This window comes from Pararge aegeria, chromosome 4 (genome assembly GCF_905163445.1).
Source record: "Pararge aegeria chromosome 4, ilParAegt1.1, whole genome shotgun sequence".
Lineage (NCBI taxonomy): Eukaryota > Metazoa > Arthropoda > Insecta > Lepidoptera > Nymphalidae > Pararge > Pararge aegeria.
In genome coordinates, this window is record NC_053183.1 from 4,860,323 (window position 1) to 4,888,065 (window position 27,743).

The following is a 27,743-nucleotide window of genomic DNA, read 5'->3' on the forward strand; positions in this document are numbered from 1 at the left end:
AAAAAATCATCACAAGGTCATCACCTCTTCACCACTGAACTATCGCTCTTCACACTGAACTATTAAAGAATGAAAAAAAATCATCACAAGGTCATCAACTCTTCACCACTGAACTATCGCCGCATTTTAGCTGCTAGCACTGCTCATATACCTGCATAATATAATGAAGTCATAATCAAATCAATGTTAAAACCACATGCATATGCAACCGTTCAGGTTTCGTTCCCAGCCAGCTTGACGCCTTTCTGCAGTGCATTGTGCAATATCTGAAGTTGTTCTATGTAAAACAGGCCTACTATATGCGCTCTACTTCAATTAAGGCAATTAAAATCTTTATAAATTTCATTGACATTGGGTCAGAAAATGTTGGTGCGATGAACATGAAAGTTTTTCAGTGTCTGGGTGTTTATCTATATTTTATAAGTACATATTTATGTATATTATTCATAAAAATGTTCAACAGTCTTCTTAGTACACATAACTCAAGCTACGCTTACTTTGGTGCTAGATGGCGATGTGTATTGTCTTGGCTTTATCATTATTTTTTATTATTATTATACCTCCTCCCACAATGAGAAGGGGTTAAGGCCAAGTGCGGAAGGGTGGACTCCACACGCTGTTGTGAACATTATGGAGAACTCTCAGGCATGCAGGTTTCCTCACAATGTTTTCCTTCAGGTTTAAAAGCAAGTTATATATAAATTGCTTCGATTAAAAACGCACAAAACTCCGAAAAGTCAGTGGTGCGAACTCGAACTCGGTCCCCACGAAAGGAAAGCCGAAGCCTCACCCACACGGCTATCACCGCTTCTTTATTCATTTACTAACAAGAAAATATAAATTAATAAATAAATATACCACGGCAGTACACATATCGCTACTGTGCATGCTACATGGGTACCTACTAAAATGACTTATGAATATTTTTATGCAGAACATATATAAATACTTATAATATACAGATAAACTTTGGGGCTAGATGGCGATGTGTGTATCGCAGTATATTTATTTAGTTATTTTATTTATTTATAAACACTCAGGTATTGAATAGCATTCATGTTCATCACACAAACATTTTGCAGTTGTGGGAATGGAACCCACAGCCTTGGATTCAGAAAGCATGGTCGCTGCCCACTGCGCCAATCGGCCGTCTATATGTATGGCAGCTGCACTAATCCCATATCTCTAATGAGTTTTTGTTAACCTTGTTTTAAAAACAAGCGAAAGCAGTGATAGCGCATTGGCTCGAATTCACTTTCGGGGGGCCGAGTTCGAATCCCAGCACGCACCTCTAACTTTTCTTAGTTACGTACGTTTAAAAAAATTATAATATCACTTGCTTAAACGGTGAAATTCCAATCCGCACTGGGCCAGCGCGGTGGACTAAGGCCTTAACCCCTTCTCATTGTGGGAGGAGACCCGTGCTCTGTAGTGGGCCGGTTATGGGTTGATATGATGATGATGATGATGATGAATATGGTGATGGACTTCCGTTATTGCCTTGTGCATAATATGTTACATCTGCAATCTGCACATTTACTAACTGGTCAGTTACAAAAGATTATCTAGCTGGAGTTCCCTTTAAGAAGACAGCGATTCAAAAAAATTACGTGTTTTGAAAGTACCGATGAAATTTTGATAGTGAATTTATTACTCTAGATAGGGTGGCGCAAAAAAAACGACTATTTTTTTTTTTTGAGTCTCGGATGAAAAAATGTTAGTTTTTGATGTTTTAAGAGCCGTCTCCAAAGGACAGCTCAAAAAAAAATTTTTAAGAGGTCACTCCAAATTTTTTTAAATTTCGAATAACGTCGAAAATCGAATTTTTTTTTTTTTAAATTTTTTTTCTCGTTACGGTATAATTTTATAGACCAAAAAAAATAAGTTTCTGAAAGTTTCAGTTAAAAATTTTAATTTTGAAAGGTCGCTCATAATTTTTTTTAATTTATTAGTAAATGACTTTAGATTTTTTCGAGTGACTTTTAATATTAAAATTAAAATTCCGGCCATTTTTTTTCCTTTATTTAGTACAATAATCTATAAAAATACACCACGAGATGAACTAAAAATCAAGGATAACAAAAAAAACACAATTTTTTTCTAATTTTATCATTTTATTTAATCAACTACAACATTTTTACAGTATTTTAATGAACTTTGTTTGTAATATATATATAATATATATATATATAAATAATAAATAATAAATAATATATGATATCGATCTAAATAAAGTTAAAATCGGTTATAATTTGAAATTTAGTTTCAGAATTAATTACTTAATATTGTACTAAATAAAGGAAAAAAAATGGCCGGAATTTTAATTTTAATATTAAAAGGTCACTCGAAAAAATCTAAAGTCATTTACTAATAAATTAAAAAAAATTAAGAGCGACCTTTCAAAATTAAAATTTTTAACTGAAACTTTCAGAAACTTATTTTTTTTTGGTCTATAAAATTATACCGTAACGAGAAAAAAAATTAAAAAAAAAAAAAAATCGATTTTCGACGATTTTCGAAATTTAAAAAAATTTGGAGTGACCTCTTAAAAATTTTTTTTTGAGCTGTCCTTTGGAGAGGGCTCTTAAAACATCAAAAACTAACATTTTTTCATCCGAGACTCAAAAAAAAAAATAGTCGTTTTTTTTTGCGCCACCCTACTCTAGATGTAATAGGAGCTTCTGTACTTACGAGTAGTTTTATATCTTTATGTCAACCATTTATTAGTTCATTGGCTTACTTAATAACTTTAACGATAAACGATAACATAAAACAAACATAAAACCGAGAATGCAGTCGTTTTTATGTCAATCTCCATTCAGAGATTTTGATGCTCTTTTTATCTAATATCGTTTTTATTACCCGATCAGGAAAGTTTATATATTAATTTACTATTGTAAAATGACCATATTTACATAAAATGAAAGTTTATAAAGAAGTAAGCTGTATAACGTTACGTGATAGGAAATGCAATATCTTAATACATAATAATTTCATTCACTATAACTTAATATAAAAAATCATCATCATATAAACATATTACCGGCCAACTACAGGACATGGGTCTCGTCCCACAATGTGAAGGGGTTAAGGCCATAGTCCACCACGCTGGCCCAGTGCGGATTGGTGAACTCAACACACCTTTGAGAACATTATGGAGAACTCACAGGCATGCAGGTTTCCTCACGATGTGTCCAAAAACAATAAACAAAAACTCATGAATATCTCAAATATCAAAAAAATAAAAATATGTAGAAACATAACTTGATTACATACAGCGCACGATTGGTATATATGGAAGATACAAGATAAAGCTGAAAAACTTAAGCACTACACTCTAAACCCTACCTAATCTACTCTATAAAAAAATCAAGGTTTTTGAGACTAATGGTATTATGATCTACATTATTAAATAAATTTCCTTTGCTATGTTTCTCAATTAATTCATTTTGTTTCATGCCTATTCTCCTTTTCATATCCGACATATTCGATTTTTAATGAGTCTGGGAATGGAATTTGTAGAAATTAATTCATCCATTTTTATTATTATTCTACTCGTTGATCTAAATACGAATTCATACCTAAGGAAATGACTGCAAAAATGACAAACACTCGTATAAAATTTAAAATATAAAAAGTTATGTAGACTTCAAATAGCAATTTAAATGATTTTTCAAATCCGAATGGCAGTGACAAATCTTTTATAATATAAGCACATTCAAAAAAACTCTTCAGCTTTATCATTATATACTGTTAAATGTATCAGCCTTCAACAGAGATTGACATTTACCCTTTTGTTTACACTTATAGTGCAACGATAAAGCTTATCGATTGTTTTGTTCATGTATCAAAAACCAATCAAAAAAACAATCAGATCGTATTACTTAACTCTTATCAATAATCATTAGTTTTATGAACATGTACGCGTATATGCAGTGCATTAACTCTATAGTTTACGTCCATATGTAAATACACTAAACAGCTCAAGCCGTAGGTGTAGCGGGCTGACAAGCTGGATTTACGAGGCACAGCTAATAGCAGATAACCTTACACCATTAGTTACGATCTGACACACAGAGACACTGGAATAACTATGCTAATATATCAAAAGTAACGGCTCTAGGCTTCGATCATTATTTAATAGATGTGCACACACAATATCGAAGAGAAAAAGTTTTATAACATGTAACAAGCTAAATATTCACTTGGCTTAGAACGAGGAAACTTGGTATTAGCTGTTTGTTTTCTTAAAAAACATAAATTCAAATTCGTTTTTCACTAAAAAAAAAAAGCGCCTGGTGCCCTGCTCCTGAGGCATCTTTGGACACAGTTGTTGCAGTTTTATACTTTTGCTAAATTTTTGATTAAACGCTGGATCCTGCACGGTGTATTATCCGTAACATTCTACAACACAGGTTTTAACTTTTAAAATCATTTTAGTCGTGGTTAAATTAGTTGTGGTTAAAAAATTCAAAAAAAAAAAAATTCAAATTCATTTATTTCAAGTAGGCCTACTTTATAAGCACTTTTGAAACGTCAAGTATGCATGTTTGTGTGACTCTACCACCGGTTCGGAAAGCAGATTCTACCGAGAAGAGCCGGCAAGAAACTCAGTAGTTGCTCTTTTCCAACATCAACATTTACAATCATTTTGCTATCTTGCGGGAGATGAGAGCGAGGCTGGCTGCTTCCATTCTACCTGACCTGCTGATTCTATAAAGACCTGCTTATGCTTACGGCATTTACTATTTTACAGCTAAAAATATTTGGGTTTGTTTAGTTTTTAAATTAAAGAACGGGGATTAAAACTGTGAAACTTTATAATACGACCAGAGATTAATCCATCGTAAAAATATAATATTTTTTATTTTATTTCACTATAAGTTAGCCTTTGACTAAAGTCCAGATTATATACATTTAGTTATCCAATTTATGTTGCTTGTAGGCCTATCACAGGCACTTATGAAGCGTTCATACATGTACGAGTATGTTTATATAATTGTGAGGTAATGAAACCTAAAGCTACGAAGGCTCCAAACGCACCCTGGTCTAAGAAGAGCCCACAACTAACTAGCCTGGATTTTTTTTTTGTTTTTTTATTATAGTATTGCTGAAACTACAGATAACTTAAATACAAAATATGATACTACTAGAGTTACATCTCACTGATATTAAAGATGCGAAAGTGAGTTTGGTACGCTTTCACGACTTAACTACTCAACCGTGGGCATGGCAACTCAGGTGATGTCAGGGGAACTGAACAGTACATAGGTCATCCAAAAGTAGGTATTATTCCCTAGAGTTGTAAAAATAAGTTAAAGGCAAGGACAATCTGAATTGATAAAACAAAAATCTACGTTACACAAAGCCGCGGGCTAACAAAACCTAGCTCATAAATATCATCATTACATGTCACGGGTCTCCTCCCACAATGAAGAGGAGGTCGTAGTCCACCACGCTGCCCAGCATATTGCTGTACTCTGACTCCCTCAAACATTATACTAATAAAACTGAAACGCTGAAAAGTTTTTCACAATTTAATTACATTCACCAGTAATTTTTTTAACTATTTTTCACATACACTATTTTATCATGTCCAGAACCTCGCGACCCGTACAAACAATAACCACTACACCACCTAGGCACTAACATAAAAACCTTAAGTAAAAGTACCAGGGAAAAGACAGAAAGGCTCTTAACTCCCAATACTATGTCGTAAGATGACCATGATAGAGTTCTATTGGTATTTGATGTTAGATGTTAAAGGGCGTACTCTTTGCGAATGACTATGCGCTATGTGTGTGGTACTTATTAATGAGATCCGTAACAAGACATGCATATATACACCTACTATATATGATATATAAGATAAGATTTTATAAATTAATAGTGTAATTATAACGTTAGGTAGTTAAATATCTGTATTTTTATTCAACTTTTATTCTACAAACGCGTTTAGGACTTTTCTAAGTAACGTGTGTTGAATGCAATTAAAATATCACTTGCTTCAACGGTGAAGGAAAACGTCCTGAACTGCATGCGTGAGAGTTCTCCATAATGATCTCCAAGGTGTGTGGAGTCCACCAATCCGCACTGGGCATGCGTGGTGGACTACTGCCTTAACCCCTTCTCATTGTAGGAGGAGAAGACGACGAGATATGATGAATACGATGATATTATGCATCCTCGTTTCTAATGACCACTAAGTTGTAGAATTTCTTTCCGGCATCCACTTTTTAACTAAGTGAGAGTAAAGTGCTTTCCATCTTGCTTCCAAAGCAAAAGCGAATAAACAGCTTGTAAGAAATACCTATGCGACAGTTTCTATCAGACGTATATTTACGCATTTTAATTAATTGAATTGGCATACACTGTTGCGAAAATTGGATTTAATTATTGGCGACCCTGCTTTCTGAGTCCAAGATTCCCACAACTGGAAAATGTTTGTGTGATAAACATGAATGCTTCTCAGTGTTTGGGTGTTAATCTGTATTTTATAAGTATTTATGTGTATTCATCATAAAAATATTCACCAGCCATCTTAGTACCCATAACACAAGCTACGCTTACTTTGGGGATTGATGGCGATGAGTGTATTGTCGTAGTATATATATTTATTTATTTATCTTCCTGAACGCTGTTTATCCATGATAAAATCGGCAAATATGTTAAATCATTGTAAATAACCATAAATCTACGCATATAAATATAGTGATGTTTAGCAACAAAGGCCGCGAGCCTATAACTCAGTTAATTAACTGTTGACATCGCTAATTCGTTCAACTCACTTTACATTGAGTTACTTAGTGTCATCTTATTAATAAAAGTCAATGATACAATGACGCCATTGAACTGTAACTAATAAACATATTTTTTTGTTAAAAATGAACAAGAAAATAATAATGTATATCATATGAGAACTGCGATTATCGTAAGAGCCGTCAATTTTTTTAGGATCAAGAGTAGCTTATTATTATTGATTAACTGTAGGACCCGGGTTAAATCCCAAGCAGACGGTAATTTGGAAAAAATCTTATTTCTGATTTTTTCCGGTATGATCTGGTCTGGTCGTGATATGTCAAAGACGTGCCGCCTAGCGATGAACCGTTCTGGTACGATGCCGCGTAGAAACCGCTTAGGGGTATGGGTATAATATAACTGCAGTTCTACCCCTCACAGGTTACCATCTTAGACTGCATCATCACTGACTATAAGGTAAGCACTCTCAACTGATGGTAACTGGCGATACAGTCAAGAGCTAACTTGTGGTGGAATACGAGTAATAAAAAAATGCCTATAAATATAATACATATCGACAATAAACACATCGCTATCTAGCCCCAAAGTTAGCGTAGCCAAGAGTACTAAGATGACTGATGAATATGTTTATGAATAATATACATAAATACAGATAAATACCGACCAAATTAACTACACAAACAACGTGTACATATATAAAATAAATAACACCAATCTGTTGCTCTGTTGATCGAAAGACAAAAACACCAACGCACTTTCGCATTTCCTACAGTGACAATTAAGAATATCTTCTGCACATTTATGAAAATACCGTTACTAGATAATGTATGGAACAACAGGCAGCAAACAAAAAATATATATATTTACGCGGATAGCGTGGGGTCAATATGTGGAACATTCGGAATAACTGTACCTGTAAATTGTACGATTAACTGTAAAATGTAATGTCAACATACATTGAGCTGCTCACGCACGTATGCAACTTAATTCACCGATCTAGTTTTTCTAAAGCAATGCGAATTATATTAGAAACAGTCTCTGGTGAATGTAAGTAATGCTTATTACCGATGCGATAGATTGCCTGGTCAGTAATAAGTATATTAGTGTCTAAGTGTGTGTGTTTTTTTTTAACTGATGTAGGGCATTTGAATTAAAATGTTCTAGATCAGTATTATCGTAGGTACCTAAGTAGACCTATAGGCTGAATAGCCAGATTGACCCTTAGATTGTTAAACGATAAAACGTTGATATTAGAAATGATCAACTGGTTCGTTTCTTAATAGCATCTCGTATTATAGAGGTGGTGGAGTTATTACAAAAATCTTGACGTTTCTTGTAGTATTTTTGACCAAAAACATTATATGCAGGTCAGGCGAGTTGGCGTGTTGTCATAAATAAAATAAAAGCCTTTTATTTCTTGTAACTTACATTTACATACCTAAGCTAGTTAAATGTTAGTATGTTAGTTTTCGTGTACCTAAATTTATTGTTACAAATGTTAGCTTATTACAAGATCCCCTGAAGCGTGTTGTCATAGTGGGTTTAAAACATTTATTTTAACATTTACAATATTTTTTTCTAAATATGCATTTGAATATTTTGTTTTTATTCATTAAATAAACCATCCTTTATGCTCACATTGCTTTTAGGCATATTGACTAAATAGTTTAAATATTTCACATCTGCTAGGCGTCCCGTGACGGCCTTTTTTTATTTCCATTATTTATACATCATGAAAGGTTTAAAAGTGTTAATTTTTTTTTCCAATAATTATAATAATACTACAATATAAACTATGTACATACAAAAATAACCCACTAATAAAATAAATTCATAATAACACTGCACAAAATGAAGTAATTGCAATGAATTTATATTGTTGTACTATTTATCGGTAAAAACAGATAAATACATCCGGCGCGTGTCGGATACATGGAGACCAACGCGGGCGTGTAATGTGTGTTACCGTTGTCTAGGGTCGCAAGTTATAGGATTTTAAGTGTTTTAACTAAGGTATTTATTTGGGGCCAAAATAAATATGTTTGAAATATGTTATCGAAAAAATGTATCACTAGCAACTGCTGTTGTGTATAAAATAATGTCCACATACAATGAACATTATGCTTATTTTTTTTAATCAAGTTGACAGTGAAGTTTATAGGAGAACTCTTGTAGTTTTTCTAAGATAAGATTACCTAAAAAGAACCGAAAAAGGAAAACAATATCTCTAGAGGGCACTTAGCTGTCCGAGAAGTTAAAATGGTAAAAGAGGAGTGTATGTAGATCAATGTTATATATACATAGGATTGAAGTGCGGCCAATTTTTCTGCGGAGTAAACGTAAATTAATACAACAAAATTTCATCACCGTTTTTCGATAGACAAGAAAATTGTTATTAAGTTACTCTTTGTCATTAGATAACATTTTTGTCTCATATTTTGTTGAGGAATTCAGTAAAAAAATAAATAAGTAAAATTATATTTCTATAGTCATTTGTTTATTGTTTATTAATTGATTGCATTCATCTACACACATAAGAGATTACATGACACCCCGCCGGGGCATTGCAATAAATTAATCGAAATTATTTTAATTCCGTTATTAATTGAATGTAAATTATTTTGGTCAAATAAAAGTATTATTAAAACTAATAAAGAAATTAAAATAGGTATAAAATATGAAAACATGTCAACTTAAAACATAAAATATTATTTCGATATACAATTACTAGCTGTCCCGGCGAACTTAGTACCGCGGACCATTTTTTTTATGAATGTTATAATTTAATACTTACTATCTTATGCCAGTCTATCCGTTATTTATATGAATCCAAAAAATCAAATATCATAAAAATTGGTCCAGCCGTTCTTGAGTTATAAATGGTGTAACTAACACAACTTTCTTTTATATACAGATTACATTAATCAGTTATAGAATTCTAATTCGACGTTACTTACAATGTTATAAATAATCTAAGTTAGTAAGCCTATACGCCTCTAACTTGAACCACGTCAAGTTAGGGATTGTAGACGCCCTTGATCGTACGGCGACCGCGGGCATATGAGTACGCATGGCGTGGCTTGGTACCTTCGACATGGAACCCGTTACGAGACCACGCAATTTATTACATATGAGATTTGATAATGATTCGCTGGCGAACCTTATAGTAATTTTACTGTAAGAGTACCTGCAGTAAAATTACTGTAATACCTTTGATCTACTGTAGGTAAGTATCATATATGTATTGCCCGTTGGTCCTTTCGTCTTTTTTTTTAATTTTACACAATACTAGCTGTTACCGTTGACTTCGTCTGCGTTTGTTTCGGCGTCAGGGTTCAGGATGAAGTTTTCCACCTGCCTGACGCTGAGTTGAGCGCTGTGGACCCCTAACTAGGATGTCCACTACAAGTTGGGTTAAATCCCAACTTGTTGTGGATTTTTAATATCTGAATTTGCTGTGTAACTGCTTGAAATTAAAAAAAAAAATTGCTTCTTTCACTTTTAGTGTAAGGTCGCCTTTTACCTGAAATATTTGTTGTTTGTTGTATGTATACCTATGTTACGTAATAACAAAGAATAAAATACACATTACAGTATGTATACTTACTTATTTTTTGTGGATCAATAGACAAACTTGTCCGGTCATATCTTTTGCTATATGTAAAGTTGTGACCTACTTAATCAACTTTGACAACTTTATGGTTTATATTTATATTTTTACATATAAAAATAGAAGCATTGAATAGCAAATTAAGTTTATTGAAGGCTCACGTCTAACTTTTAATTACTATGTTAATTTGTTTAATGTCTAATTTATTCCAAAAGTATTATATAATTCGCATTCCCAGTGTCACGGTTAGATTAACTGTTCACCTCCGCGGTGTCATTGATCTTTAGTACATTATCGTGAAGCAGAATAAAAAATAATAATCGAAGAGCCCACGATGTGGAACTATGAATTTCATGAAACTCTAGACAAAATGTCTAAGTTTTTTAAAATGTCAAAACCATTTAGCCCTTGACAGTAACGTGTAACATGGTAGTGATTTCGCTATCGAAGATAGAAATGGGCAATACTGTTGGGGGTATTGCAGTTATATTAAACTTATACCACTATCGGCTTCGTACCAGGACGGTAAATCATATGGCAAAGCCTCTCACCAGACCGGACAAGAAAAAATCATAAATTATAAATTCCCGAATTGCCCCTGCCAGAAATCGTAGACCAACATTTATAAGTCCACCGTGAACGTCTACTACGTTTATATTGTTAAGAATATAAAATACCTTGGTTAGTTATTCATCTCATCTATAACCACACGAAGTTTGTTTCGAGGCATTATAAAGATGTATTTGGAAGATGCAATCATTAATCGTACCATCGTGAAAAACTACGATACGTTTAAGTAGTTAGTTGACAAACGTATATAAAAGCGGATCGCCACACTTCATTCTCTTAGCGACAAACCTTTTTTGTGACCTCTCATATTATTATATTGTGTAGTTTTGGTGTGCTTTTCACGTAGTTGATCTACGTGAAAAGAGCGTCTGTAACCTTAGTATTTTATTAGACTCTTATTCAATGTGAAATTGCAATAAAGTGCAAGTCTATTAGACAAAATACATTACTATTGGAACTAAACTATATGCTCTTTGGCTTGGGATAGTTAACCAAATTTGAAAATTCTTTAATGGGACTAAATTGTATTTGGGCTCTTGGACTAATTAACTAATGTTACTCAGGTTGTAAATAACGTATGTCTGGTCTGTCGTGTCGCATTTGAATGATTACATTAATCAGTTATAGAATTCTAATTCGACGTTACTTACAATGTTATAAATAATCTAAGTTAGTAAGCCTATACGCCTCTAACTTGAACCACGTCAAGTTAGGGATTGTAGACGCCCTTGATCGTACGGCGACCGCGGGCATATGAGTACGCATGGCGTGGCTTGGTACCTTCGACATGGAACCCGTTACGAGACCACGCAATTTATTACATATGAGATTTGATAATGATTCGCTGGCGAACCTTATAGTAATTTTACTGTAAGAGTACCTGCAGTAAAATTACTGTAATACCTTTGATCTACTGTAGGTAAGTATCATATATGTATTGCCCGTTGGTCCTTTCGTCTTTTTTTTTAATTTTACACAATACTAGCTGTTACCGTTGACTTCGTCTGCGTTTGTTTCGGCGTCAGGGTTCAGGATGAAGTTTTCCACCTGCCTGACGCTGAGTTGAGCGCTGTGGACCCCTAACTAGGATGTCCACTACAAGTTGGGTTAAATCCCAACTTGTTGTGGATTTTTAATATCTGAATTTGCTGTGTAACTGCTTGAAATTAAAAAAAAAAATTGCTTCTTTCACTTTTAGTGTAAGGTCGCCTTTTACCTGAAATATTTGTTGTTTGTTGTATGTATACCTATGTTACGTAATAACAAAGAATAAAATACACATTACAGTATGTATACTTACTTATTTTTTGTGGATCAATAGACAAACTTGTCCGGTCATATCTTTTGCTATATGTAAAGTTGTGACCTACTTAATCAACTTTGACAACTTTATGGTTTATATTTATATTTTTACATATAAAAATAGAAGCATTGAATAGCAAATTAAGTTTATTGAAGGCTCACGTCTAACTTTTAATTACTATGTTAATTTGTTTAATGTCTAATTTATTCCAAAAGTATTATATAATTCGCATTCCCAGTGTCACGGTTAGATTAACTGTTCACCTCCGCGGTGTCATTGATCTTTAGTACATTATCGTGAAGCAGAATAAAAAATAATAATCGAAGAGCCCACGATGTGGAACTATGAATTTCATGAAACTCTAGACAAAATGTCTAAGTTTTTTAAAATGTCAAAACCATTTAGCCCTTGACAGTAACGTGTAACATGGTAGTGATTTCGCTATCGAAGATAGAAATGGGCAATACTGTTGGGGGTATTGCAGTTATATTAAACTTATACCACTATCGGCTTCGTACCAGGACGGTAAATCATATGGCAAAGCCTCTCACCAGACCGGACAAGAAAAAATCATAAATTATAAATTCCCGAATTGCCCCTGCCAGAAATCGTAGACCAACATTTATAAGTCCACCGTGAACGTCTACTACGTTTATATTGTTAAGAATATAAAATACCTTGGTTAGTTATTCATCTCATCTATAACCACACGAAGTTTGTTTCGAGGCATTATAAAGATGTATTTGGAAGATGCAATCATTAATCGTACCATCGTGAAAAACTACGATACGTTTAAGTAGTTAGTTGACAAACGTATATAAAAGCGGATCGCCACACTTCATTCTCTTAGCGACAAACCTTTTTTGTGACCTCTCATATTATTATATTGTGTAGTTTTGGTGTGCTTTTCACGTAGTTGATCTACGTGAAAAGAGCGTCTGTAACCTTAGTATTTTATTAGACTCTTATTCAATGTGAAATTGCAATAAAGTGCAAGTCTATTAGACAAAATACATTACTATTGGAACTAAACTATATGCTCTTTGGCTTGGGATAGTTAACCAAATTTGAAAATTCTTTAATGGGACTAAATTGTATTTGGGCTCTTGGACTAATTAACTAATGTTACTCAGGTTGTAAATAACGTATGTCTGGTCTGTCGTGTCGCATTTGAATGTACCTGTATCATTCATATTGCATAGCGGTGAGTTTGACAGGTCAATGTTTGATATCGGCATTAATTGCTCGCAATATCTTTATTATTTCCGAATCCCATTAAATAAACGTAACGAATGAAATTGTTAAATGTTAATAATTAGTTAATGCTGTTATTAATTGAATTGTATTTAAAATTAATATCAACGTGATATTTTTTATTACTTAACTTATAAATGAGGTTTAGGTTCTGGAATTATATGTATAATCGCACCCGTAATAAAGTACAATATCGAAATTTGAAAATCGAATATCGAAGTTTTTCATTTGTTTTTAATTCCACTACAAGCTAGGCTATAGTGAGGTCTCAGGCAAGTGTGAACATGGTAGCGGGATAAACTGCAAGGGTTAAACGAATTTCATTGTAAGAACATATTCGAATATTTGATCGTAGTTTATCTCAATGGTTTATTTAATCTTTCTTATCAGGTAATAGGTACTAGTCTATACTTATTATAAAACTGTAAATGGAAGATTTCTTTACATTAAATATATTTTGAAAATTTTGACCGGGGGTTGCTTTATAATCGATACTGAGTCCAAAACAGATTTTTATTTAATTTTGGTCTGTCTGTCTGTCTGTCCGGGCATCACGAAAAAAAAATCTTGAATTATTTACAGATAACAGCAAGTCGCAAGGCATATGGGACAACGATCGAATGATGCGTGCCATCCAACTAATATTATAAATGCGAAAGTATGTGAGAATAGATGTATGGATGGATGGATGTATGTATAGATGGATGTTTGTTACGCCACAACGAAAGAACCGATTTGGCTAAAATTTGGCAGAGATACCTACAATATAGTCTGGCATAGCTCATAGGCTTCTTTATATCCCGGAAAAGCGAACAGCTTCTACAGGATGGCTTCGCTATTTTTTCCCCATTTGTCTTTCAATATCCGGTGGTTTTTTGGATAGGCATAATTGACGTGGTTTTTTAAAGTCGAGAGCATAACTTAACTGGTACGATTGCTAAAGGTTCTTCAAACATCCTGCATAATATTGTCCTTATTTTAATGATGATACAATCATTCATAGTACCGACCTATGACATAGCATTACAAAGGAAGTCAGAGGTGCGGTGTTGCTCATCGAGCTTACGCTTTTGAGTCACGATCTAGCAACGATGGGTGTATCATGATTTCTCATATGTGAACATATTTACCACTAAGGAATATTCCCTTTACGACCAGAATTTAACCATACAAATCCTAATTCTAGTTCAGAACGTAACGAACTAAAACGCGACGTAAAATGCTGCGTGTACGCTCTGCGCTCTTTTCCATCTCCACGTTCTCTAGCAATATTTAGTTGCATAAATAAAATGTGTCATGTATCAACGGTAGATCACGACTTCGACGATTTAGACAGATTGTGTAGAAGCGGCGTTTACTGCATACCATGGTTATGAAATAAAATAGAAATAGAAAAACTTTATTGCAACACAACACAATATGGAAAACACAAAGGTAGTAATACTTAGTGCTGGGGTGCAAAGGCGGCCTTATCACTAAAAGTGATCTTTTAAAGGCAACCTGAGCGTACAAAGCCGATAAAAAAGTAGAAAGTGGATGGTGCATGGATAGATGGATGTTACAAAAAAATAAAATAAACTTACATATTACTACATTTATATATTAACTACAAAAATACCGATATAAGTTTAAGTATACTATAATAGCTACTATTTATATTTATGAAATATATTTATGCTATTATAAACTTACATAATACTCAAAAACATAGGTGATATGATATGTTAAACTTATGGTAAGGTATAGTTATATGGGGACTTGAATTAATTTAACATAACTGAAATAATCAGTATTATTGAGCATACACATTGAATTTTTATTTTATCCTAAAACTTAAAAAAAATAACTAAGAAAACATAGCAACAAGCAGCGGATTACCTAAGTCAGAAATATGGTCAAGAATAACATAATATCTTGTTTACGCTTTGTACAACTTTATAGTATATAATATAAAGTATATTAAATGTTTAAGGTATTTTTGTACTTAGCTCACTTGGCTCAGCGACGCATCTGGGGAAGGCAGAGAACACTTGTGCTCAACAGTGGGACATATATTATTGACCTCCTTGATACCTTCTTGAGCTTCAAATAAACTAAGAGTTTTCTAACCTAAAGCTTCTAGTACTACTTGAGCGCGGCTATAAAGCAATTTACTCGAAAGTGATGTTTTGACCGAAAACGGATATTACGCAATTCAACTAAGCAATAATTAATCGCAATGGCTACAAGAGTAGATAGATAAATGTTAAGACAAAACTAATAAATATACATCGCAACTATCTACTGACATCTATTTATTTGAGTTAGTGATAAATTAATGTAGACCATCTCGGGTACAGATGTGTTTGTAATGCTGCTTCCGCCCGAAATTAGTAATCGATCTAGCCAAAATCAAGCTGGCATATTTAACCTCTCACTAGTGCGTCTTTTAATAGTGCCATCTTTTTCATACTCTTCCCTTAGATAGGGATAGCACTACTAAGTCAAATCGGTCTTCTGGAGGTTGTTAGTGTATCTAAGTAAATAAGTTAGGTGGTCGATTTTAGTAGCGTGAGGTTTTTTTCACCTGGTGAGTCACCTGCAGGGCTAGCACAGGCAGGAGACAAAAAATATATCCCCCGATCCCCTCCTAAAAAGGGATATAATAGGAGAAGAGTACCCCCGTTTATTAATACACATATATTATTTGGATATTATTTCCACTTGTGCGCCAGTGCTCTGAGAGTTGATAAAGCTGTGGGAGAAGGTAAATTTATATCCTTTCCCCGGGAACATAATTGTCTCCTGCCCAATCTAGACGGGCTGATGTTGAGTGATCACCATCGCCCATTAACATCTGCAACACCAGAGGAGCACTGATACGTTGCCGGCTATTAAGGAATTTGTTTATCCGCCCGTGGGGTGATAGGAGATCAGAATATATTTTGTCAACAGCCTTCCTCTTCCCGTTAGTGTCGTACGAGGCGACTAAGGGAATACAGTGGAGGACTGGCAACAGCGTCCTCTGTTCCCGTCAATCACATACCCCTCTGTCCAACCCAGCGTGGTGATTAAAGGCAAGCCCTTCCGTTGGCAGAGGCTTTCAATCCAGCGGTGAACTCTTATGTATTTATTTTTTATTTATTTATACACTTTATTCGGACACGACGAAAATAAACTAAACAATGGACACAACACGAGGAAACTTAAAAAGTAGGATAAAAGCGGCCTTATCGCTTAGTAGCGATCTCTTCCAGGCAACCTTAAGATCAGGAAAACCAAGGGAAACCGATTGGTGGGATGTATTGATACATACATACTTACGAATAATTACACACTAATACTTATCCAAATAACACATAACAAATAATAATATTAATAAATATAAAAAAATTATAATCTAATATGTAACATAAGATATATAAACTTAAATATGAGTAAGAATAAATCACCAAATGTCGTCTTTATGGCTTTAACAGCATGTTTGAATATGTCTAGTGACCTAGACTGCCGTAGGCTTATTGGGAGTGCATTCCACAGTTCGGTAGCTTGAACAATGAACGAATGCTTATAAAATTTTGTTTTATGAAACGGCATGCTCAAACCAAGCGTACGACATAAACGTAATGTGACTGCACTCAGTGGCGTGCATAGAGGGTATGCACAGGGTATACAGATGATATAAAATAAAGAAAATCTACAGTACGAGTTATAAATACTTAAGGGTAGGCTTTTTATAACTCTTACAATGCCCATGCTTAAGTTTTGTATAACTCGTATCTGCATACCCTGAACATACCCTATGCATATGTATACCCTCTATGCACGCCGCTGACTGCACTCCAAAAAAATTAAATTAAATCTTATAGGCTATTGGTAAAGAAAGATTGGTTATAATAGAATTAAAGTTATAACTTGTGTTAATTGCGAGTGGGAAATAAACCGTCAGCCATAAGTTTCCGATTTCAATAGGATATAAGCTAGACCCATTAATAGATTTATAAGTGGAGTCGTCATAAGCTGATAACCTAACACGGTTTTACACTAAGCTTCACCTGTATTTGTAAACTGACGGCGCATTTAATTGCTTCTGAAGTTCTGAGAGCCGCGCTTAATGTCGGAGAGGTGATTTAGGTATATGTCTTGTATAAGATTAGGACTGACTGGAGATTGATTTATATTCATCTTTGGTTATTCGTGCCGACTGCATTATTTACCCAATTTGGGCATATTGTTTATAGATTCTAAAGATAAATATTCAATCTATTGAATAATCCTTAAATCCTAATGACTTTAGTTGTTTTTGAAAAACCAGCGCAGTTCGAATTGGTTTTGCACGCGAAGCTGTTGCCGAATGAAGCTGAAGCTGAAGCCGTATCGCTACCACAGAATTAAGCATATGCGGTGCAAAATTAGTGAAAACATTTTATGGTAAATGTTTAGAACATTAGAGGTGAAATAATAACTGTCAACTGCTAAATGGTATGAAGTGACTAATGGCCTGTTCGAGAAACACTGCTAAAGTGGAGTAGTTTTTGATGCTTCAATATTAGTCGTGTACACGGTTTCTGTTTCTTCTTAATTTTATGATAGCTACATATTATTAGAGTTGTTTAAAAAAAGAAGACTCTTTCAGTTCACGTTGCCATCCCGATACTAATCATTGAGACATAGTATTAAAGAAGGCAAAAAACCAAACCGCATGCAAACTACGGGTAACTCGCGGCCACCGCACGGCGAACTTGTTTTGCAAGCGTTCTGATTTATAAAAATATTAAAACAAATATCAGTGAGCTTACATGAGTTATGAGTAATATATTAAATCAATGTCTAATATTACTTGCTTCCGAACTTTATATTAAATGTTGTGTTTTGTTTGTCACAGGGCATCGGCCATGTATCAGGCGGCCACATAAACCCGGCGGTGACATGCGGACTGTTCGCGGCGGGAGACATCAAACTGCTCAAAGCCATCTTCTACATCGTTGTACAGGCTCTGGGAGCCACTGCTGGTGCTGCTTTCATTCGGGTAAGTTCTTTATGGAACATACATACCTAAGGTGAATTCATCTTTGTAACTTTAATGGAACAATAGTCGCTGTGGTTTCCCGTTGCCTTCTGCGCCAGTTATTTTAGGGTTTATTGGACCCTAGGCCACTGCTGCCTCTTCTAGTCAGTTTCGTAGCTAGGTGTATGGATATACCGCCATTGATCGCCAGAGACTAGTCCGTTGTTTAGCAAAGAGTACAATGGCAGCCGATTGACTACCGTCGCCGTAAGGCTCGTGTAGGTGAGGTTGACAATAGGTCGGCTAAGATGTTGAGCACTGTTTCCCCTTAATCCCCTATTATGCCTAACGCTATGCAATTCATCTCAGCAGCCAAGAGTGAAGAATCCTAAGGTGGCCTGGTAGAAATTGCTACTTAGCGATAAGGCCACCTTTTGGTGTCCTACTAATTGAAGAGTCTGTTTTTTTATTTTCTTAAAATATTACTTAACCATGCCCTTTAGGCCTATGTAATCATCAACCCATTATCGGCCCACTATAGGGCATTGCCACTTTTAAGAATGAGAAGGGTTTAGACCATAGTCTACCACGCTGGCCAAGTGGTGCGGATTGGTAGGCTTCACAGTCCGTTGAGAACATTATGGAGAATTTGCTACTTATCGATAAAGCCACCTTTTGGTATCCTACTACTTGAAGAGTCTGTTTTTTTTTTTGTTTTCTTAACACGTAAAGATAACAAATAACGAGTAAAAGTCTGTATAAATATAACACTGTATGCATTGTATGAAGTGGTGATAGCCTAGGGGTCTTAGGGTCTTCTTGAAGAGCGGGGTTTGATACCCATCACACACCTGTAACTTTTCGGAGTTAAGCAAATTATAATAGCACTTGCTTTAACGCTAACATCGTGAGGAAACCTGCATGCCGGAGAATTCTCCACAACAGTCTTCAAAGACGCTAGCCAGAATATTTCTCATTTTGAGAGGAGACCCGTGCCATATAGTGGGCCGATAATGGATTGATTATAGTGTCGCAAGGACCATTGTGAAAAGCCTTTTATACCTGCCAATTTAGTTCAGCTAAGAATGTGTTCAAAAGAATTTGCACCATTTTTCGATTAAACCAAAACAAACAAAACAACGCTTTCGTAACAACATTCTCCAATATAAAGATACAAAAAAAAATACAAAACAGATTTCAAGGTAGTTTAAAAAGCTAATAATAAAAGGGAAAAAATTGTTTATCGATAGCGAACAGAAAAATATATTTTAAAAAAAGTATTTTTTTACGTGAGCAAATAATTCACCTCTTAGCGTCGCAACTTTCACTACGCCTACGCTGAGGCCACTTATATCTATGGAACCTAGAGTTTTCTACTTATACATTTGGCTATAATACACACCTATACCCCAAAAACCCACTAGGCATTCTCGAAAAATAAAAACACGGAAGGATAGTTTTTCCTGTAGAACCTTCAGAAAGATTACTTTCATTTCATACCAAACTTAATACATTTGTCACAATTCGTTTTTTTTTTAATATTATAAGTAGTCAGTGGCTATATTGAATGAATAAACTTACTATTGCCATCAGTTAATAAATATATCGTGTACACCGCAGATAAAAATATCATGAACTAGCTCCTAGAATAGCATGAATAAATATAAATAAATAAATAAATATACTACGAGGATATACACATCGCCATCTAGCCCAAAGTAATCATAGCTTGTGTTATGGCCACTAAGATAGCTGATGAATATTAAATGAATATAATACCTATAATATACAGATAAACACCCAGACACGAAAAAACATACATGTTCATCACACAAACATCAATGGGACTCGAACCCATTGCCTTAGATGCAGAAAGAAGGGTCGCTGCCCACTGCCCTGTCCCATAAATAATAGAGCCAGTCAGAGACACAAACTCGCTTTTCCCTACATAAAAGATTCAATCATTTGCAAACAACCGTAAAAAAGCATAGTTAGTAGTTTCATTACTTGTTCTAAATTGAAAACATTATGTGAAATTTTTTGGCATGTGTGTGAGTAATACATACTATCTAACTTTAAAAATAAAAACACAATAATAATTAAAAATACCTTATAATTGTGTTTGAACTTAACTATTTATTCGAGTGATAGGTAACTCTAGCACTATCTAATAACGCCTCCAAAAAATCTGGTTCCAACATTACCCATCGTTTTAGATTACATACCGCTCGTTGATCAACAGCTATTACATAAAATGCAAGTTTAAACTGCTCTTCACGTGACCGCAACATGTAATTAACCATTTCCCATCCAAATACGACAAGACGTCGACATTCTAATCGCCATATAAAGCGGCCGTTTAATCAAGCTCACTTGTGATGACATGAAAAATTGCCGCTCGCCCTGACACTGATGATCTTAGAATAAAGGAACAACTGGAGCAACCTTCGCTGACGAGAGAGCCTCACGTTTTTGGTAACCATCGCTAATCGACCGTAGCTTCGCTTGTTTTATATTGCCCTTACTCAAAGCCTTTATTAATTTCAGATAAAATACATTTCAGAAATCGCAAACATTATTTTGTAATAAGTATCCTTCTTTCATCATGGACCCTTGCGACATTGTCCTTGTGCAACTTCTGGACGTCTAAATGTCGTAGCATGATTTTTTTTAATAATAACACCTAATGGTTAAAGAAAAACCATCGCCTATATAACGGTAAATATATAAAAGCAGTAGGGAAACCATACTAAGTGTCGCACAAAAGAGCACGCACCGATTAGGCCCCCCGACTAAAATCCTGTGATCATAGCTTTGGGGCCTCGGTGGTGCCTGCATCTGTGTAAGTGTGCATTTTCGATCGTTTGTTCGTAGTTTCCATACCTCTTTAATATAATTACAGTACCTATAAACAAAGCAGGTCCAACAAATCGCCGTCCTGTGTCCATCAACCTGAGTAGGTTTCAAGGCTCATGCGCAGTAACGCCGGCAACGATGCCATTCAGACAAAAAAACTCACATCAACATCAATCCATCACCGGCCCACTACGGGGTACTGGTCACCTTTCAGACGGAGAAGGGTGTAGACCATAGTCTACCACGCTGGCCAAGTGAGGATTGGTAGACTTCACAGCCCATTGAGAACATTATGGAGAACTCTCGGGCATGCAGGCTTTCTACGATGGTATCCTTCATCGTTTAAAGCAAGTAATATAACATCATCATCACATAAACCCACTACAGGGCACGGATCTCCTCCCACAATGAAAAGGGGTTAAGGCCGTAGTCCACCACGCTGGCCCAGTGTGGATTGGTGAACTCACACACACCTTTCAGAACATTATGTAGAACTCTCAGGCATTCCTCACAATGTTCTCCTTCACCGTTTAAGCAAGTGACATTTTAATTACATAAAATGCACATAACTTAGAAAAGTTAGAGGTGCGTGCTAGGATTCGAACTCGCCCCCCGGAAGTGAAGTCGAGCTTCTACCTACTGGGCTATCACGGCTTAAGTAATATATAAAGTGCTTAATTTAAAAACGCACGAAACTCCGAAAAGTTTGTGGTGCGTGCCGGGGCTCGAACTTAGTCTGCACGAAAGGAAAGCCGAAGCCTTACCCACTAGGCTATCACCGCTTCTACAAAAAAGCTCGCCTTCTACTGAATAAATAACATATGTTAAATAGCCTTTAACCTTCCTCAAGAATATGCTTCTATTAAAGTCCGACGCGATACGTTTGCAAGCCGCAGGTACCTACTTATGCTACTCGTAGATGAGATGTGCAATCACAACGCTCTAGATGATCACTCATAAATTATCACTATAACCTATTATGTAACGTCACGATAAACGTTGGGTGTGTGGCCTTAGCAAGCCTCAGCAATCACTACCATTATATTAGGTACAAGTTTGCACTTGTCTGTGACTTGACGCTCTGATAAACGCGCGTACCGACCTGATAAAAGTAACATAGAAAAAAGGTTATAAACGTCCCCAACGACTCGGCTGAAGAATCCAAGAACTCCTAATCCCTTGTCAAAGTCAAAAATATCTTTATTCAAGTAGGCCCATAGAAGGCACCTATAATGCGTTCATTACGTGAGGATTCAAAGTCAAAAGTCAAAGTCAAATATTTGTTTATTCAAATAGGCACATAGATGGGACTTTTGATGCGTACATTACATTACACTTTTGATGCGTACTCAGTAAAATATGACATAGAAGTGAGTTGATGGCGATAACTAAATTCGTAAACTTAAAAGTAAAGCTACGAGGGTTCCAAACGCGTCCTGGTCTAAGAAGAAGCCCTTAAAAACTTCGCCGGGTGTTAATTTTTGCTATCACCATCTCACATTGTTATTTAAAATTATTAGAAGAACAACCTGGTTAGAGCAATTCCGACACAAGCTTTTTTATCGATTACGTAGTCCATTATACTGTAAAAGGACTTTTCTATGAGCTTACGTTTAATACAAACTGAACTTTTCGAGAGACATCTCCAAGATGACAATGGGTAGTTTATTGTAAAATTGTTTGCAATTTTCCTTTAATTATTTTGAATTATAGAATATTTAAAAAAAAAAAAAAAATTATAGAATGTAACCTAGTAAATTGCACTGCAAGGTTATTCTTACTTCTAATGTTAAAATTTTTGCAGTCACATTAATTTCTTAAATTTAGAAATATATGTCAACCGTACTAAGACCTAAATCAATTAGGTATCTAGTAAAGAAAGAAGCAGTTTCTATAAATAGACACGTGATTTAGTCATTTTTATTGTGTTTTTACTTACACTTGAAGGAAATATTAAATAATTACAGACACATGAGGCGTAACACCTACGCCTCAGGTTGATGAACACATGTTGCAGGACGAGTTCTTGGCATGCCCTGCTCAGTGTTGCCTTGTTTATAGGTGCTAGTCTTGCATTTACTAGGAAGGCCTTCTGCTGGGTCCGTTAAGTATCTCTATAAAATATATATAAATATATATATACAGTCAAACCTGGATAAGCGAGAGTTCAAGGGAGCACAATCTCATTCTCGCTTATTTATATGGAATATCTTGATTGCTGTAGTAAGTAGGTGGGTGTTAATTAATTTCTTTAGATGTTACCTTTTGTCGACGGCACGGTGGTGTACGGTAAAATTCGTAAGAATTTATGATTACACCATAATAGTTTTAAGTCTACTTGTGAATTTTGGTTAATAAATTATTATTATTATTATTATTATTATTATAGAGGTTTCTCACTAACCCGAGTTTCTCGCTAATGCGATGACTGATGAATATTTTAAAAATTAATATACTTATAATAATTGTTTTATAAATATAACCTAAAATAAACTATTTAAAACTAAATAAAATCTAAAACGTCCTCGAAACCACCGCAGCGAGGCACAGTTCCTAAGATGCTGGCAGCATTGCCCCTTTGTCTATATATATATATATACAATATATATATATATATATATATATATATTGTATTATATATATTATTATATATATATATAGAGTTTCGTTTTTAATGTAAGGACTTTATATATTACTTAAGCGGTGATAGCCCAGTGGGTAGGAGCTCGACTTCACTTTCGGGGGGCCGAGTTCGAATCCCAGCACGCACCTCTATCTTTTCTAAGTTATGTGCATTTAATATAATTAAAATATCACATGCTTCAACGGTGAAGGAGAACATCATGAGGAATGCCTGAGAGTTCTACATAATGTTCTCAAAGGTGTGTGAAGTCTACCAATCCACAGACTATGGACTATGGTCTACACCCTTCTCCGTCTGAAAGGTGACCAGTGCCCCGTAGTGGGCCGGTAATGGGTGGTGGTGATGTGAGTTTTTTTGTCTGAATGGCATGGTTGCCGGTGTTACTGCGTATGATATATATTACAATATCTAATAAATATATATATATATATATATATATATATACATATGTAATATTATATATATATATATTATAACAATGCATTTTTAAACAATTATAAGTTATTATAGACATGTGGTTCTCAAGTAACATCGAAAAATGCAAAAAGTAAAAAAACTGAACCTACAATTAAAAATAATAGATCAACAGCAATTCGTTAATTTGTAATTAAATTATGCAAGCGGTCATGCCTCTGGCACAGAATTAAGAACATACAGAATCCGTCTACACGACTAATATTGAAACAACAAAAACCACTCAACTTTAGTTGTGTTTCTCTATCTCTATCTAATAGGCAGTTAGTCACTTCATTCATTTAGCTTTTGACACTAATAATTTTGTTTCTAATGTTCTAAACGTTTATAATAATATTAGGAAAATGATAAAAGTTTGTGAGCTAGCAACATTCCGCAGGTGTCACAACGAGAGACGTACTTGGCGCGCCTTTTTGGAATGAGGCTTGTGTATGTTTTTAATACTGTGGCCACTGGCGGACTTACCATAACGTTCTGATCAATTTTATAATTACCTTGGGAAAGATCATTAAAGTTTAAACACGCGTCTGAGCATTAACAAAAATGTTTACCAATTAACCATTTAAGATAATTACGTATATTAATATTTTATTCATTGTCTCAACCGATGGACGCCCACAGCTGGAGATAAATGTATCATGTAGGGATAAACAATATTGACGAGCCCTTCGCTTTATAATAAATTTATATTTTGGCACTAACTGCTTCGTTTATCGACTAAAATAAAATAACGAAATTAATTATTAAAAAAAAATAAAAATTATTATAAATCGCGATAACTACTAAATTAATTAGCAATCAAACAAAAAGTCTCTAATAAAGTCTTTATATATATTTTTTTTTTACGATAGACCAGCGCTTGAGGACATTCATACACGTTAGAAGCAATCAGGTCTAGCTTGGAGCACGCTTGCCTAGAAAAAGCCTATTCACTCTTGCCTTGAAGGCACTCAAGTAATACGTGGCAGGAAACACAGTTGCCGGAAGGGCATTCCACATCCTAGCGGGACGTATCAGAAACGTGGATAAAATCGTTTCGTGCGCGTTGATAGAATGTAATTTAGGGTGTAAGGGTTTGGTCCGGAAAGTAGCGTTACCCAAGTGTAATTAAATCAATGTTTGTTTATATAGGTACAAACGTAAGTAGGTACAATCTTCAGTATTTGCCTGGCGACCTTCCATCTAGATGTTCCAGATGCGACATTTTAATTGCAAAGAGCATCGACTTAACACATCACGAAGTGTATGAGTAATGTTTATAGTTATAATTAGGATTGTAAACGTGTCAACAGTTTACTACATAACAATCTAATAAATGCAAAAGAGTGTTTGTTGCTATTATTGTTTCACGCAGCAAAGTGCAGTGGTTCGCTAACTTAAGCATACCTATGTGTAATGACGTCAAAATATCATTTTATTTAATCCTTATGATAGGTTTGCTGATATAATGTATTTAAATCGGAAATGTATTTTTACGTTTTTAGTCGTAGTTTAGTTTTTTTAGTTAGTAGCATATAACATAGTAGTTAATAGTATATTAACTACTCTGTGGTATACATTAGCTTACTGCATTGCACTGCTAGTCAACAGAATAATAATATACCCACCGTTCCCCTAAATTCTATTCGTATAGCTTTGAGTAGGCTAAACCAAATTACCTTATATGGCTTAAACGATTTCGCCATTACAGTCTCTTATCATGACCTAAACCTGTCCAGCGAATGCTAGAATATATAAAATTCCAAACTACGCATATCGTACAAATGATACCTGCAATGTGCGAGTATGTAAGTGTGCTATTATTTAATACCACATGCCTGATTTGTATCAAAACTACATACTAAAAGGATTTCGTTAATGTTACATGCAAGAGATACCTAAAGCCTCTTCCGGAGAAGATACAAGTAGGATATGTATTGGATTATGTTGTACTAGCTGACCCTTGCAACTTCGTCTGCACCAAATCGGTTATTACCGGAAAACACAAATAAAATGACATTTTCTAAAAATGAATCCTAGCTAGGTCGGTTTATCACCCCCGAAACCCCCTGTATACTAAATTTCATGAAAATCGTTGGAGCCGATTCCGAGATTCCAATTATATATATACAAGAATTGCTCGTTTAAAGATATAATATATGCGCTGTGAAATAACTAGATCTGGACGATAGTTGGAATTGATTGGTGTACGATCAAAGCAAAATTTGTTTTTGTATCGTTGCAATTAGCAATAAGTATATCATGAATTTTACTTTCTTCGTCTTCATTATATATGTAGTAACCATGTCCGGTCTCGTCTCAGAATAAGAAGGGTTAAGGCCGATACAATCTGCACTTTGGCACCACGCTAGCCAATTGCAGATTATAGACTTCACCACCTTTGATAGCATTATGGAAAACTCACAAGCATGCAGGTTTCCTCACGATGGTTTCATTTACCGTTGAAGCAAGTAGGTGCTTAATTTAAAAACGCAAATAACTCCGAAAAGTCTAACTTTTTTTTGTGTGTGGTGCGTTCTCGGTCCTTACGGTAATTTATTGCCCGTAGTGACACGATAATAAACATGGATTGTTTTGTATTTCGCAATGAGGATATAAACACTAATACTAATTTATTGCTATTTTAATGGTGTAAGACCTTTGCGTGGTCCAGACACAGATATTTTAAAATTTATGAAACAAGAGCACATGGTAGAAATTGCGATTTTCATTTAATGTAATATGCACTCACTTAAAAAAAAGCTGGTAAAATATAGATAATTTTGCGGTTCCTATAGATAGTAGTGAAGTTAAATTTTATTAAAGTATTAATCAAATAATAGATAGAGCATTTCCCTCTGGAAGATTATATTATTAAGAATCATGTTGTAAATTCGTCGGAAAAAATTTAAATGTATGGCAATTTACTTGCCAAGTGGCACAAGATCATTGATTGGTATACATTTTGCAATGAGGATATAAACACTAATGTTACTTTTGTAATAGAACGCAATACGGCAATCGAAATGGTCGCTTAATTCCCGTTCCAATCGGTCCCGATCTAAAAAATGTAAACTCCTAAACTATGCTACCACATAACGTACTTTAAAGGACACAGTTTAATAAGATAAGTCTTGATATTAAACGAATTCTTGTAAGGGTTAATATTTTATACATACCTCCGTTTAAAAATCATTTTAATTTTTTAGTATTTGTTTTTTTTAATAATATAATATAGGTACGTTCGCAGACTTTCTCTAAAATGTACTATAAACCAGTATTTATGTAGACAGCGCACTCAAATAAA

The 27,743-nt window shown here is 34.7% G+C and overlaps 1 protein-coding gene across 3 annotated transcripts in view; it reads left to right on the top strand.

Moving 5' to 3' along the window:
- The window catches only part of LOC120637697 (aquaporin AQPAe.a), a 127,811-nt gene that overhangs the window by 90,627 nt on the left and 9,441 nt on the right, over nucleotides 1-27,743 (top strand). For all 3 annotated transcript variants that reach the window (XM_039909650.1, XM_039909652.1, XM_039909651.1), the window contains one exon: nucleotides 18,361-18,504. In XM_039909650.1, coding sequence (XP_039765584.1) covers nucleotides 18,361-18,504 — 144 coding nt within the window. The remainder of the gene's footprint in view (nucleotides 1-18,360; nucleotides 18,505-27,743) is intronic.